General features: G+C 49.0%; 1 protein-coding gene across 6 annotated transcripts in view; it reads left to right on the forward strand.

Annotated features, from left to right (window-relative positions):
- Nucleotides 1-3,526: 3,526 nt before the first annotated feature.
- Nucleotides 3,527-16,593, forward strand: part of LOC144825271 (protein regulator of cytokinesis 1-like) — a 1,077,791-nt gene continuing 1,064,724 nt past the window's right edge. For all 6 annotated transcript variants that reach the window (XR_013609370.1, XM_078684109.1, XM_078684108.1 and 3 more), the window contains exon 1: nt 3,527-3,667. Coding sequence is in view for 5 of the 6 variants with exons in the window: in XM_078684109.1 (XP_078540235.1) it covers nt 3,651-3,667 (17 nt within the window). In the remaining variant the exon portion in view is untranslated. The remainder of the gene's footprint in view (nt 3,668-16,593) is intronic.

Raw genomic sequence — 16,593 nt, forward strand, 5'->3', positions numbered from 1 at the left:
AGAACAAGAGGCCCGCAGCAGGGCCTTGGAGAGCACATGTCAGGGCGCCACACTTCAGCAGGTCCCGGCCCAGGCCAGCCACTATTCCGCAAGGACACTCTGTTCCCTTTGTGGGCAGTAATCCTCCATGTGCACAACAGAGTCATCTGGCAGTGTGCACCATGCAGTCCGGTTCTCTGGGTTCGCATCTCCACAAGCGTATCTCACCCATAGTCATAATATTGTGTGCCTTTAAAATTAGGGGGCAGTGTAGGATTTTTCCTGTGAACTCCAGATGGCTCCCCTAAATTGTAGGCCTGTCTATCATGGGGCCGTGGAATGCAAATCTTAATATTTAGTGAGTGCATTATCTGGCCCGAGAGGCCAAGTGTCAAAAACCTCACTCTCCCGTCTATTCCACCCAACACTCAAATGGTAGAGGTGTGTTGTTCCCATTGTAGGACAATGGTTTATGGCTGTTGCTGGGGAATACAAAACATATGGAGGGTCGGGGGAATATTTAACGACATGTCTGCTCGCTCCCCAATACTTAATGAAAAAACACAAGAGAGCAGAACAAGTCCGGATGTGGTGTATGACCATCACAAGGACTAAGGGACAGTAAGCCATATATATGAACCCAAAGTTGTTGGAAGTTATTGGTAAACATTCTGCTAGTACAAATCCCATCAGACCACCGTTGCGGTGGATTTTGCGTCATGTGGGAGTTGTAAATCAATCCGTGTCTCAGCCGACCATATAGTGCCGGTGTAGAACTGGTTGACAGTAGACTAGCAAGGTGTTTGCTATGTAGTGGACTAAATAATGTGCAGTGCTCTTAATAAAGTGATAAAATAAAATTGACTACACTGACTCTGAAACAGCATTTTAACCGAGGTAAGTGTGTCAATGGATAAAAACCGCGCCAGGTAGAACGTCTACCTGATGGCGCTATGTACAGTGTGGTCGACATGTTTCAGCCAAAAGGGGACATGACCCCGGCATTCTTCAGGACCTATTCAATCAGCTACTGCAGCCATAACCACAATTGATGTGATAAACATTTTTTAACAATAAGAAGACTAGTAGCGAGATACATATCTACCATGAACTTCAGCGATTCAACGTCCACTTGAGGGAAAGAAGCATGTCTTCTTCCTATCAACAAATAAGATGATGTTGCACAACAACTTTAGATTACAAATACAAAACCCCTGTACACAAAGACAATATGTGGACATATACACCTGCATGAATAATTTGTATTCTGCATAATTAGCAACATTATTATTGCTTGATCATTTCGAGGATTTTCCTCAAAGTGATACTCACCCAGCATTGTGTGGATGAAGGCCTCACCTCACCCGGCAACCGCTCGGGAGAATAAGACCCCGCTCTGTGGTGTAGAAAAGGACACAATAAATCCATAGGTACACTGTGCCCAAGCCAATTGCTCTACACACAAACCCAACGTGTCTGTAGCATGTAGTCAACTGTCAAACTAAGTTCCCATATCACAACTGCCCACGTGTCGCAACGAAGCTGGCATAGTGCGAACATATAGGGAACTTGTGTTCAATCATATATGTAAAGGACTAGATAGTGGGCGTTGTCATGATCTATCAAGGTTCCATCCGAGCAGTCCAGTATAGTGGTATTAAAAAAAAGGAACTGCAACACATGCATGCAAGACTATCTGGGCTGGAAGATAAAGCCCTTACAATAACAGGGCATAGGGTGCGTCTAAGACCCTCTTCTCATGACCCCGTTGCATAGAAAACAACTTGTCCAAAACTGCTCGTGGTTTTCTGACTTAAAGCAAAACATGACCCAACCTCCTGTTGCTGGGGAATGCCATATAGGCTCCCCTGACCCCTTGTTTCCACTGGAACCAGGCACCATGGCATACGGGACTCTGAGAGCATAGAAATGCCCATATTCCATAAGTCCAAAAAGAACAATTGATGAACAGAATGCTGCAGAATGTCAAACATTCACCCCAGTACAGAGGTCTGGGCCTAAATCCATTGTTTTTCTGCTCCCCATGCCATTCCAGTTCAGACTCAGCCACATGAAAATCAGTCTTAACCCTGTTCCCCATACGAACAGTCAAACCCAACTGCCAGGCTAGGTCTTTCCCGAACTGAAAACAAGCTTCCTAGGAATTTCAGGGCATCAACCCTCATCAGCCAGGCTAGCTTGACTCCAGTGGCATGGAGAGCACAAGACCCATGTTTAGGCATACCCGTCCCACTGGGGGTGACAAATACAAAAAACAATTTGCAAAAAGAACAATTGACCGAAACCAGTCCCAGGATGCTTGTTTCTGGTCCAGGGAGGACCTGGCATGGCAGTTCGGGTTGGACTGTTCCCATGAGGCACAGGGTCAAAACTGATTTTCATATGGCTGGGTCCAAACTAGGGTGGCATGGTGAGCAAAGGAACGATGGATTTAACTCAGATCTCTTGACTGAGGGTGAATGTTTGATTTGCTTTGCATTCTGTCCATTATCTGTGTTTTTGCTTTCTCTCCCTAAGTGTGCCTTGTATGCCCAGACGTAGGTCATGGGCTCAATGTGTCACTGGATTCAAGCTAGCCTGGTTGATGAGGGGTGATGCCCCGAAACCTGTCCCAGGATGCTTGTTTCTGGCCAGGGAGGACCTGGCTTGGCAGTTCGGGCTGGACCGTTCCCATGAGGCAAAGGGTCAAGACTGATTTGCAAATGGATGGGTCCAAACTGGGGTGGCACGGTGAGCATAAGAATGACGGATTTAACCCAGATCTCTTGACTGAGAGTGTTTGATTTGCCCTGCATTCCGTCCAACATCTGTGTGTCTTTCATATTCCATAAGTGGCATTTCTAAGCAAGTTATGCAAACATCACCTTTACCAATGGAAAGGGTTTGGCATAGCGAATTTAATGATATGAAACCTCATGAGACTGCTCCGATGCAATCCACTATTGCAGCCTGAAGTAATGATAATCGCTTCCCCATGTCAACTTATGGGAAGAGCCAGTCTCATTGGTAGTGAAAGCACACACAGGGATTCTCCCACTACCTGGGCGCATGTGCGATATTGCACACCCTTACCTGCAATGTCAGGTCGGACACACAATCTCCAGCACCAAAGGTGCCAGACTGAAAACAGGTTTAATTCCACCCTACTACTTTACACCGGTAGGAAGGGCGCGTACACTTTCACACTACATTTTCAGTGGGAAAGTGCCAAAAGCCACATAAGAGAATCTGACTTTTTTTTCTCCAATATCTCTCTGTTTCCGTGTTCTAATTGTTGTCATGTATGGAACATGTTTTTTCTAAAACTGGCTTCACGTATGTGATCGGCCCCTTTCAAAGCGTCGTTCCAAGGATCAGTGGGGCTGTATCAATCAACTTTATTGCACTACATTCTTTTGGCCACAACAATCCTCTTCACGTACCACCTCTTTGGCTGTACAGGTGCGTAAATTACTCTTGGGGGTGGTGCAGCTCGTATAAAGCGTGTGACGTCTCGACGTTCGACCAATGGCGTGCTCTCCTTAGGTTTAAACGTTCAATTTGAGTTCTCGCCTACCTTAAAAGAAGACGAGACTAGGTGTACGCTTTTGTGTTTGCTCTTTTGGAAAGTTGCTTGTTATAGTTCATCGTAGAGAGCACGACAATCGACAATGAGTGTGTCTAAGAGGTGAGGAACGGAGGCACGTGGTGACGGTCGAAAGGCACACTTTTCCTGTTTCGTGAGGGTGTAGAATGGCGTCATTTATGTCGCCAAAGCTGAAACCTTGCCGTTTTCATTCATCTGTTCTATTTTCTTGTTGTCTTGCTTATTGGGGTAGGTAGGTTAGTACCCGGGGAAAAACGAGATTTTTTTTATTTATTTTGAAAATCAAACGTTAAGGGAACTATTAACGATGGTAAAAGCATGAATGAGGCGGAGCGCGTTATATTCTCGAATTGGGACTGTGTTAGATGTAAGTAGCTCATTTGTTTTTGGTAGGTTTTGTGTACTGCATGCTCCCTAGTGCCCAGTAGCCTCGTTTTCAGATTGCTTATATATGAGGACATGTTTTATGTTTTCAGTTCGGTTTAGGACAACGAGTAACAGTCCGGAGTCTGAGTTTTCAGTCCCTGCGTCCTTACCTATCACACAGCAATTAACAAAACTTAAACAAACCAGGCCTATTTGCGTCGCCAGTGCTTATTAGCAGATTCTGATTAACGCAATTTTTTAAACTAAACTTGAACAATTTTAAATTCTTTCTGAACGTTTTAGACTGTGAATTGAACAACTCTAGGCATGTGGAAGGGGTGCATTTGGAGTGTCTCTATCACTCCTGTTCTCCACTCACACGATTTTCCTCTGCATTTCTCACTCTGGTAGTCACTTACAGGCTACAGACTGTGGTGCCCTGTACTCTGATAACCAGGTATGCGGAGCCTGGTACCTGCCAGTGAATAACCGGTCTCTTGACCTTGACTTCTGGTCTGGCCGCAGAGCTGTGCTCTGACATTGTAAGATCTGCACTCTGCCTGGCTGTTAGCTGCTGGTGGCGTCGTTATGCTGGTACACATGCAGGCTCTGTTTTCTGCCTCAGGTCACTCAACAGAGTAATGTTGGTTGGTCAGTAGGGTGAACAGATGGTGCGACCCAAAACCGGGACATTTTGCCAAAATAGAGGAAGGACTACAAATCTACATCAATAAAGTACCTAAGAATGACAACCCTTGTCCCAATAGAGACACAGAAGAGGCACTAAAAAAATAAATAACATGCCATTTTTAAAACCAGTATCGTGCCTGTTCGTAAACTTGCTTTCTCATAACAGCTCCTTACTAGCCCTGCTTTGGAACACCTAATAAAAGTGCCTCTCACTGTTTTCAGTTTACCCTCACAAAAAAACGGGATATGAGCCACTTTCACCGAAATCTGCTGGGACAACTGCTGAAAATCTGGGAGAGTCCGGGCAAATATGGGACGCCTGGTCACCCAATTGGTCAGCCACTACCTCTGGGGCCAGACACACTAGCCGTCAGGCCAGCACCTCCAAACATATGACCGGAGAGGGCAGGTAAGGAGTTGTGTACCTTCACTAGTAATCTCTCATTAGAGGTTGGCTAGCCAGTAAGTTAACAGGCCGAGCCATGGGCTGACACTGCGTCTAACAGCCCATGCACAAGCTGAGTGAGGTTTGAAAATATTTAACGTGTGATTTATGCAACAAACCTGTTAGAAGAAGATGACCTCTTCGAAATCCCCAAAAGTGTGCTGCTTTAAAATGTGGTAGCGTTTCACCCTAGTACATCAGATTATCTTTTTAAACCTGAACTAAGAAACATTCCTGCCCTGTCCTCATGAAAATGCAGTAGTGAATTAAGAAGAAAGTCTATTGTCATGTGTAGAAACTCGTATTCAACTCCTAGGGACCTGCAGGGTAGGAATGCCAGGCTTGGAAGGTTCGGGCCTTTGTGCCAGGTCGGAATTCTGGATTGTCCCACAGCGGCCAGAGGGGTGATGGAAATGTGGTCAGTTGTGCGTGGGAGTTAGTGCGATCCCAGGATTCTAAGTTGGTGCCCGTGATGTATGACGTGTAGAGGTTAGCTGGGCGATGACGCTTGTGGAGAAAGTGGACCCCCTGTAGTGGCCTGCCCGCTACCGCCTGGTCCTGAAACAGCCAGTTCTTTTCTGATTCTAGCCTCTGCCATTCTACCAGATATCTAAGCTGGGCAGCATGGAAGTAGAACTGAAGGTCGGGTACCCCTACCCCCACCTCTTCCGGCGAAAGATTGCGACGTGGTGGCGAAAGCGCGGCTTACATCCATGCCATATAAAGCGCGACGGGTGCGTCTGTTGGATCCACCTCAAGGGGGGTTTGAGGGGGAGGGTCTGGAACAAGTACAATATTTGAGGGAGTATGGTCATTTTAACGTCTGCTATACAACCTAACCAGGAGATTGTGCAATGTTTCCATCTGTTTAGCTTCTTCCGAACACTGCTGCGGAGGTTGGAATAGTTAATGTCAGAGGTGGTTTGGATGGTAGGCGCAAGCAGAATGCCTAAATACGGGATTGTCAGTTGACCACTGCATCGGATGCTCTTCTTGGAGGTGTGTGGGGATAAGGAAAGGCTGAGAGCCAAGGATTTGTCCGTATTAATTTTGAAGCCTAACCCCTGAGCAAAGTTGTGTAATTCGATGAAGAGGGCCCGCACAGAGGTAACCGGGTCCGACAGGGATAGCAAGATGTCATCAGCATAAAAACTAATGATGTGTGTCTCCTCTGAATTTAATCCCCGTTTATCAGTAGATGGTGACGAACTTTGAGCGTTAGGGGTTCCATATAAATTGCAAAGAGGAGGGGTGACAGTGGGCAACCCTGCGTGGTACCCCTCTCGATAGGAAACCGGGAAGATGTATGGCCATTGACTCGGACCGTCGCCATTGGCGACCTATAGCGGTTCAGGATGCTGGTGCAAAGTTTCTCCCCGAAACCAGCTGCTACCATCACTAACTCCAGGTAGGGCCAGTGGACCCTATCTAAGGCCTTCTCCACGCCAATAGCTAAAAGCATGTATTCGCCCTGGATGCCGGAGGCCTTCTCAATGAGATGTAGTATCCGCTTAGTGTTGTCACTGGTTTGCCTTTGGGGAATAAACCCGACTTGATCCGGCTAAATTAGCTGTGCCATATAAGGTGTCAGTCAAGTAGCTATGATGCTCGTGTATAGCTTAATATCTATGTTAAGCAGTGAGATTGGTCTATATGCGCTGCAGGTTGTCCAATCCTATATAGGCTTATGGAGGTCTCCCACTGCTGCTTCCAGCATCTCCAGCATCTCACCCGGGATCGCTCCTGAGTGTTCGAAGGTGTTAAATAGATGCGTCAAGGTGGGGGGCAGTTGATTGCAAAAAGTCTTTTAGAAGGCGGCTGTATAGCCATCCTGACCTAGGGATTTGCCCACTTTGAGGCGTGAGATGGCTGAAATGACCTCCTCAACCTGAATGTCTCTGTCAAGATGGTCTGCCTGCGCTGGGGAGAGGGAAGGCAGGCCTGCAGAAGCAATTTATTCCGCGCTACACTGAAGGTCAAAAGGATCTCCGGCGTAGAGGTTAGCATAGAAGTCCCTCAAGACTTCGGCAATGGTCGCATCATCTGTCACTGGTTTGCTAGCCGTGTTATGTATGGTCTGGACTCCCTACTGCTGCCTGCCTCGCGGAGTTTATTGGCAAGGAGGCTGCTACACTTATCTCCCCCGGTATAGTAAGAGCGTCGCAACCTGAGAGCAGCATACTCTGCCTTATCCTGATCTAAGGCCGCGAGCTGCTTCCGTTCTATGCAGAGTTGGTGCCACGCTCTAGAGGCCCCTGTCCTCTGATGAAGTTGTTCAAGTTCCAATGCTCTGAGTGAAGTCTGCCCTTTTACGTTCTCTCTCGGTTATGGGCCGAGGAGATCGCTATAAATTCCCCCTGGAGGACTGCCTTCAAGGCTGACCATTGCGTGGCCACGGATGTATCTGGGTTAGCATTGAGGGAGTTAAAGTCCATAATTGCTTTCTGGATTTGAGCAATCCACTGGTGGGAACTGAAGCAACGTGTCGCGCTGGCGCTTTGTTCGCCCTAAGTTGGCAGGGTATGCTCAGACGGGAGTCCCTTGCTCACTTGGCCACTGGATTCAAGATAGCCTGGCTGATGAAGATTATGAATCCGAAACCGGTCCCAGGATGCTTGTTTCCGGTCCAGGAAAGACATGGCTTGGCAGTTCGGGCTGGACTGTTCCCATGAGGCACAGGGTCAGACTGATTTGCATATGGCCATGTCTGAACTGGGGTGGCTGAGTGAGCTAAAGAATGGTGATGGATTACACCCAGATCAGTTGACTGGGGGGGGTAGTGTTTGATTTGCTCAAACGCTCCGTCCATCATCCCCTTTTGTATCCACACCGGAGAGTAATCCGAGAGTGAGGCGGTCAGGATATCTACATTGGTGGCATGGGTTTGAAAGAGGGAGGAGCCGAGGAGATAGTCTACACGCATGTAGGTTTTGTGAGCCCCTAGGTAGGTGTAGCTGCGGGAACGGGGGTAGTGAGGACGCCAGAGGTCCGTCAAACCCAGCTCATGAAGCAGCGCTCGCCCTGAGGGCGGGAGGACCTCAGCTTGCGACGTTCTCTGACAGGCGCGATCTAACTCGTTGTCACACAACGTTGAGATCCCCTCCAAGCAACAAATGCCTATCCGTGGTAGTGGCTGCCTCTCGCAAGGCCTTGTGTAGGAACTTCATTTGCTCTTCATTAGGAGCGTAGATGGACCTGGCGACGAAGGTCAAGTCCCCCAGAGAGATTTGGTATGTCAGGAGGCGACCCTTAATCTCCACCTGTTTCTGTAGAACCCTCCTGGAAAAGATCGGGAAACCAGGATGGCCATCCCTGCTGTCTTTGTGGTGTTGGAAGAAAACAATTGTATGGGGAATGCCCTGGCCCTCAATCTGTGATGGTGTTTGGGGAGGAGGTGGGTCTCTTGAAGCAGGCATATGTCAGCTTTGGAGTGTTCTAGGTAATGGAGTATGGCCCTGCGTTTGATCGGGTTATTCAGGCCACGGACATTGAGGGTGAGGATTTTAAGAGAGTTGGGTGTCATCAGTGACCTTGAACGAGAATGAGTGATGTGTATGTTGCTGGCCGCGGCGATCAGTAGGAACACTTAGCTGCGCAGGAAAGCGTGAGGTGGCCATTGTGTTAAATAGCGAGCGTTTATGCGGGGTGCCCTGGGTGGTGGACGAGGGAACCCAAACCCATCAAAATAAAACCCATTAACTGTCTCAACAACAGGAATGTCCCAAATGAGAACAAAAAATTCGAGGGTGAAAAGAAACCCCCAGAAACTAATGCCCAAACGAAAAATCTCAGAGAGACCGAAGTCCCAGTCGTCTTAGAGCGTTAGATTTCTGTCAGAAGTGTCCCCCCTCCCGGAGAGGCCGGTGGGTCGTCAAGGTGGGGCCCATATTGTGACCAAGGGCAGAGAGATCTGGATCCCTCCCGCCGCCCACCCCTGAACAGTGAGTCTGTTTTCCAGGGACAAGTCACAGTTACATCTTCATTCGGCAGTGGGGTCCGGCTCCGCCAGCGCATCTGTGGCCAGGGCGAGTGCGTATTGTTGGCCTTTCGCTATTTCCTGCTTGTCTGGTCTGTGAAAGCGCCGATGCAGTTTAGGTCGCTGCCACCTGGAGGGGGATGACTCTGGCTCCGACAAAGCACTCTGCTGGTCATCTTCCTCGTCGGGCACCGCTAGTCCCAATAATCGGCAAGTGTCGATGAGGGAGCGCATCTGATGCAGTTTACCGTTGAGACGGAAAATGAGACGAAACGGATGTCCCCAAGAGTAAGTGATGTTCTGCTGTCGGAGGTGTTCAGTGACCAGGCAGAACTGCCGCCGGCGCTGCAGGGTAATCAGAGCCAGGTCCTGGTAGAGAACCGGGGAGTGTCCTTGATAAGAAATGGGGTGGAGTGACCATGCCTTGGAGAGGATTGTCTCTTTGGTTTTAAAGTCTTGCAGACCGACAAGTATGTCAGCAGGCGGGGCGTTTAGCGCTCGAGGATGACCAACTCTTTGTGCCCTGTCTGACAATGGGAGCTTCAGTAGGAGCAGACATGATATGGTGAAAGAGGCCCTCCGTGAAGGCAAATAGATCCTAGGTGTCATCTGAGACTCTCACTCCTATGATCCTGATGTTGTGGCGGCATGACCTGTTTTCCAGATCCTCCAGGTGAGTTTGTATAATTATGTGCTGATCCTGTAGGCGGAGGATCTCTTGTTGGAGCATGGTGACTTCTGACGTTACCTTGCCGCTTTTGCCTTCCAGGGTAACGATGCGCTCGCCTCCACGTCCCTGCGGATTTCCCGCATTTTAGCAGTGAGGTCTGTTTTTACGGTTTGTATATCCGTCCGCAGTGTGAAGAGCAACTCCAGGAATCCTTTTGTGATGAGTACACCTCCGGTTTCGGGCTGGGCCTTCGGGGTCAACATCTGGGAAGACCTGGTTGGCAAGTCGGGGGTGGACCGAGTTCGTCCAAAAATGTCCTTAAGGGACTTCTGTTTCCTCGTCCTGGCCGAGGACATAGTCGTGTGGGCTCTGCTGCAGGCCAACGGCGGGTCACCACCGCCGCTTAACTTCCATCAGGGAGCAATCTGCAAGTGACAGTCCAGCCACTCCCACCAAGTGCTGTCCGACTCCCCTTCGTTAAGGCCGCTAGTAAGTGCGGGAGGGGGCACTTCTGATCAGCCCCCGACCGGGGCAACCCCCCTGCAAGAGGGTAGCTCTCGGGAAGTGCGGCGCGATCCCACTGGTCAGAGGGACCCAACGTGGCTGTATGGGTCCATAGCTCGGCGCAGCGATGCTGTAGGCCCCCCTACCCGACCAGTGCGCCCCCAGATTCCTCTCTCCATCACAGCCACCGTCTGGGTGCCAGCTTTCTGTTTTCCCTCTCTGCCATTCCCCACTGGTCCCCTGGTCAATACTCCGGGTCGGAGCTCAGTTGAGCGGACCCGAGAAACACCTCACCTCGACCTGTCCCAGCAGAAGTCGCGCTAGATCCAATCTGCGCGGGACGCGATGCAGAAGGCCGTCGTGGCCCTCGGCCAGTCCCCAGCTAGTCCCCACTACCACTCTCGTTGTGGTGCTTCAAGTGGGGGGACCGGGTTCTTTCCACGCCAGTGCAGGAGAGGCGGCACGGCCGATAGTCTGGTGGGCCACTTTGTTCGTCGGGGGGGGGGGGGGGGAGTGTCCACCTCGTTGGCGCCCTAGTCGGCCGTGCTCCTCCCTTGTTGCCGCTGATTCGGGGATGTTTCGAGGGCCAGGGCAGACTCTCACCCCCCCCCCCCACCCCCCCATCCAAAGTGTCTCCGTCATGCTGCTGGTCCAGGCCAGGGATCCCGCTGGACTTTGCGTGAAGGGAGAAAGATGGCGGCGGCCCGAGAGAAGGCCGAAGGTCCACAGCGCCGCAAAGTTTTCTTTCGGGCCCTTCACCCTGTGCGTGTGGGTCGCGTGTCGTCTGCCCCGCACCAGCGCAGCCGTATGCCCCCCGGGCTCAATCGGCGCCGTGATCCACCGCAACCCTGGCAACAGTCGCACCGAATCTCCCGCACCTCCGCTCCGCGCAGCTTCACTCCCGAGCCAGGTAATGGGCCAGACTTTATCGCCGCTGCAGGGATGGGAGACTGAGAATGGTGGGGAGCCACCAGGGCCCGACCGCTGCAGCCTGCGTGTAGGAGCGAAGGCCTTACCTCATCCCCGCTGGTCACAGGGATCGGGCGCTCCATGTCGGGCCTCTCAGCGGGGTCCCATCTCGTCTCTGCCGGCACAGTCCGCGGCTGTCAGGGAAGCTCACTAGTCGGCGCCTCCGGGGTGGCTACAAAGGGCACCGGGGTGCCGCCGACGACCCGCGGGCACTCTGGGTCGGCTCAGCAGAGGCCGTGCAGTTGATGCCGGTCGCTGATGCGAGCCGACCCTCCTTCCCGGCCTTTGCCGCTGCTCGATCCGCACAGGCCAGCCGCCCTCCGGCACAAGAGACCACCGCCACCCTCCACTCTGGCACCAGAGCCACCAATGCCAGGAGAGGGTTCTCCGAAGTCGGATTCTTCTGTCCTGGCTCACAGAAGCCATCCGGAGCTGTGTTTGGCGGGCTTCGAGCGGGAGCTCCAGAAAACACGTCCAAGCTTGCCATCTTGGCCATGCCCCCCTTTTCTCTCTTTAAATAGGAAATTAACATTCCGGTTGAAAACAAGCATTTGCAATGCAATAGGTCTTGCATAACGGAAAATTAGAGTTATTGGTGTTGCATTATTTGCAACGGCAAAAGCTCAAACTTTTACTAATGCAAGACCTATTGCATTGCAAATGTTTGTTAATCCTGAATTAGGTAACCACTGAATACATTTATTTGGTCCCCTAAAGACCGTGTTCGATTTCTTCACGTTTCATTCGCACTCTGCTCCTCACTCATCAACTTCTTCGTCCCCTCTTACTGAAAAACACCTCGGCTCCTCTTCATATCTTTCTGTTTTGAACTGTTGTAGCCCACACCTTGGACCTTGCGGCCCTGGTGTGAGGAGGAAGCTCTATGATGAAGCATGCACCTTTGGATGAGTGAGGGTTCTCGTCCTTAAAGTAAATGTCTTCCTTACCCCACCACACTGTTGTCCTTTGCGATTTCATTGTTATTTAGCAGGTATCTCTAGGACTCATTCTTTAAGAGAACATACCTTCTGTGAGTTTCTATATTGACTGAATTGTACACTCTCATTCAGGGGCTTCTCCCTTAGATATTTAGTGTGTATCTCTCTATTGTCATGTGTACCCTATACATGGGGTTCATTTCTATTAACGATGGAGCAACATTGTTAACTTTTACATCAAACATGAGCAGTTTTTGCATGGTGCACATCTGAGGCTCATATATTTGGAGATGGTGTCATAATATGACGGTATTTGTTTTCACATTTCCATCTGTATTTATTTTTTGGCCATCTTATTTGTATTTATCCATGTTCATTTTGCTTTCTGAGAATATATGGAGTTAGAAAATGGTAGATTTCCACAGTTATTAACTGATAAACATGCAGTCATACTTTGATGCCTGAGGTGTAGTAAATGTATTGGTCCAACATAACCAAACACCCCTATATGTAAATATTAACATTGTATACAAATGTTAACCTACACCTGTATTTAAGGGAATATCATCCTGTTTTGTAACTCCCCATGCTGTCAATCTGATTAGCTGTGGATCTGCAATTCATGAAGGACAGCATGAGTCACTTGCCAGAAGCGCAATTTCCTGTATTTTTTAAAAACTATTATTTTCGAGCAGTTGCTGAGTACACAATACATGCAGAAAGGAGACTACATACAGTAGGCCAATCTTGGGGAAAAACAGATCTCTTCCCTTTTTCAACTGTGATTACCTTAGCGAATAAATTACATACACAATACCTTAGATGTGAAATTCTGCTCCTGAATAGGTTCGGCAAGGAGTGTCCCCTGTCCCTCCCTCTAGCACCACCATCAGCCCCCCACAGGACTATCTGTATTGTGTCCAGTTGCCCCATACTTTCTTGTATTTGCGGCGGCATCTCCGGCTACAATGTACATTGCGTTTCGCCAATTGGCACCAGTCTAGATCGTTTTTCCAGTCTCAGATGTTTGAGGTCTATTTGCCTCCCAAGCTTTGGCAATATTTTGTTTAGCCACCTGCTGCCAATGTAAACTACTGTGCGGAGTATCTGGGCCACTTCTCCTCCCCGGAAATTACCAAAATCATCCATCTGGCCTCCAGTGAGACCGCCAAGTCTGTAACCGTGGCCACTAGAGCTGTGACCTCCCAACATTGCTGGATCTCACGGCATTCCCAAAGTGCCTCTTTTTCCACAGCCTCTAGTGCATGAAGCAGAGTCGCAGCGGGCCATGTGGTGCAGCCTGTATCGAGAGTAGGAAGACCTATGTAATTTACGCAATTGTAGCAGGAGAAATCAGGCTCTTGTAGCTATTTCTTTGGTGCTTTGGATGGCCTCCTCCCAGTCATCGACCTATATCTCCCTCCCAGGCCTCCTGCAGTGAATGAAGATCGGGTAAATTAGGAATTATTTTTCTATCGACCAGGGAGACCGCCTTAGTTGGCATTGAGTAGAGCAGCAACCGGTCTTCTATGGGCGGATATTCCAGAAGTTGTTTCCCTTCGGGTAGGTGACACCTCAGTGCATGCCTTTGATGTAGGTACCAGAATATCCCCTTCTCTCCACCCGCCCCATGGTGTACTCTGCTCCGAGGTCCTGAAAGGGGGTAAGCAATTCCGCCCCCCCCCCCCCAACATCCCTCAATTTATTGAGATTCATTAGACTCCATCTTATGTGGCGCCTCAATTTTTTCACTTGTTAGCGGCCAGCACTACTGCTTGAGTGTGGCTCTGGAGCATGCCTGCTCTTTTCTTATTCTGTAGGATGGCAGGGTACCCCTCTCACCCATAGCCTTGCGGTCAACCCTGTTGGGTGGTTCATCTGTCCCCTTACACCCATTTGTTTATCACCATCAGCTGGGCAGCACTATAGTAGGCTCAGAGGTCTGAAACCGCCAAGCCTCCCTCAAACACTCCCTGCTCTACTTTCACGAGGTATATGCGTGAACTGCCTCTGTTACACAGCAGTGTCCGCAGCTTGCTATTTACCTTGGTTAAAAAAAATGACTTGGAGCCTTGTAAGGAGTATTCTGGAGAACGTATAGCATATGGGGGAGAGTCAGCATCCTGAAGAACACGGATCTACCCATTAAGGAGTTCTGCAGTGCTGTCCAATGGTCACGTCTGTTCGAAGGCGTTCCAACTGAACAAACCAGTTGAGTTGTAGGAAATCCTCTACGTCCCGGGTGACGACAAACTCCCAGGTAATGGAATGCCCGTGTCGCCACTGGGCACTGGGTACCTTGGTGGGAGGGTAGGAGTCCTCCCCGATAGCAGGAAGATTAGGGACTTATCACTGTTGATTTGGTAGCCCAAGTAGCTCCCGAAGAGGTCAAAAGTATGTAAGATCTGATGGATTAAGAGGCGGGTACGCAAGACCTAGAGTAGGATGAAATAAAGGCATAAACAGATCCCTTCTTCCCACGCCCTCCCACATCCGTATCCCCCAAATAAGAGGGTCTTGACGTTTCCAAGTTGCCAGGGGCTCCAGGCTAGGGACAAATCATTGGTGACAGGTGGCAACCCTGCCGCGTTCCGCCTGCACAGAGTAAAGGCACGCAATATCACACCATTCAGTCGCACTTTTCCCGTCAGGTCTTGTATAGTACTTGGACCCACGAACAACATTTTGGGCCGATGCCTAATCTGGGAAGGAATCCGACAATGTAGGGCAGCTCGAATACTGTCAAACGCTGTTTTGATAGTAAAGGCAAAGACCATGTTAGCCTCCGTTGTCTTTAATGAAATCAAGATTCTCTCTGTATGTTAATTGGAGAATCTCCATTGTCCTATATCCTGCCAAGAGTTCCTTAATTTAGATGGTTGCTCTGAAGGCTGGTTAATAGTAGGGTGGGTTGTGAACCTGGTTTTTATGAGTCCATTTGTAGTGTAACCAACTCTCAGATAAGGGGGCTTCAGTCGTTACAGAGCCTATTCAAGTGATGTCGTGGAATGTTGCTGGACTGGAGGGCAAATTGGATAGTAGTGATTTTGGGGGATAGATAGATAGATAGATAGATAGATAGATAGATAGATAGATAGATGATATATATATATATATATATATATATATATATATATAGATCTTCTGAAATTGGAGTTTTTGGACACATTTTTAAATCTGCACATCATGGTCCCTTTGTGGTTGCGGTGATTTACCTATTTACATTGAAATTGTGATCTATTAATTGGGATTTTGGGCACTTGCCATAATTTCCTCTTTTAACATGATTGGTTGAGTATTCTTGAAATTGTTTATTCTATGTTGTAGGTAAACAGCGCAACTCTGACTGTTTTTGTGTCACTCCTGAAACTGTATAGACATCTGTATATGGTTTATTTATTATTTGCACTTTAAAAACTTAACCTTTCAGTCTTTTTTCTTAAGCTGATAGGGTTTTATTTCACATAAAAGGCACAACCTACAGTGGTGCGTCATGTGACCAAGCTCTGCTTGTCAGAGCGAAACGCGTCAGGGAGGGCAGCTGCCCATAATTGCACTGAATAAAATGACTGCTTGCACTTCACGGTGTTGGATGGCCTGTTATTGAGCATTTTCACTTTTGGGGAAGAGGTCGTTACCTGCTTGGTGCCGTCTGTGATTCAGCGGTTCAGGATTTCTCTTCGATATATGTATGTGTGTGTGTATGTATGTGTGTGTATGTATGTATGTATGTATATGTATATGTATATGTATATGTATATAATATATTTTCCAGACTTTAAGAAACCTGGCTCACCAAGGGAGCTGTGGGGGCTGGCATGACTCACGGGGGCTGGGTTGCGCAATTATGTATGTATAATAGCAAAACACTGGTAATTAACTCGAAGCACACTGAAGGTGCACACGGTTACCAGCCTTTGTTGAAGGGGTACAGGCAGGTTCAGCAGCTGGTAAATTGAAGCAGCCTCTCGTGCTGCCTGACCTGTTTCAAATTACTTCTTTCTCAAAGGCTCCCAACGAGAAGTGTGCCTAGTCTCTTCCTCCCAATGCATATATAGTCCCGCTCACCATTGGAGCTTCTCGTCATCTTGTGGCATTATGGGAGTTAAGAGTGTCTATTATCCTTTCAATATTGCGCACAAATTACCAGCTGCTGAACCTGCCCGTACCTCTTCAATAAAGCTGGTAACCCGTGTGCTTTTCGAGTGCGTTGCCAGTGCTTTGCCAATTGTAAGCGGTTGCTCAGCCGCTGAGGATGCACCACTCCAAAATGCATAGGGGGCCATGTGGGAAGGATTTACCTACCTCGTATGTGGGGATAAACAGCAGGATTGAGGACTCGAACAGCTGCAGGGGCCCATTCAGGCAGCACGAGAGGCTGCTTCAATTTACCAGCTGCTGAACCTGCCCGTACCCCTTCAATAAAGGCTGGTAACCTTGTGTGTTTCC

This window comes from Lissotriton helveticus, chromosome 3_1 (genome assembly GCF_964261635.1).
Source record: "Lissotriton helveticus chromosome 3_1, aLisHel1.1, whole genome shotgun sequence".
NCBI classification, from domain to species: Eukaryota; Metazoa; Chordata; class Amphibia; order Caudata; family Salamandridae; genus Lissotriton; species Lissotriton helveticus.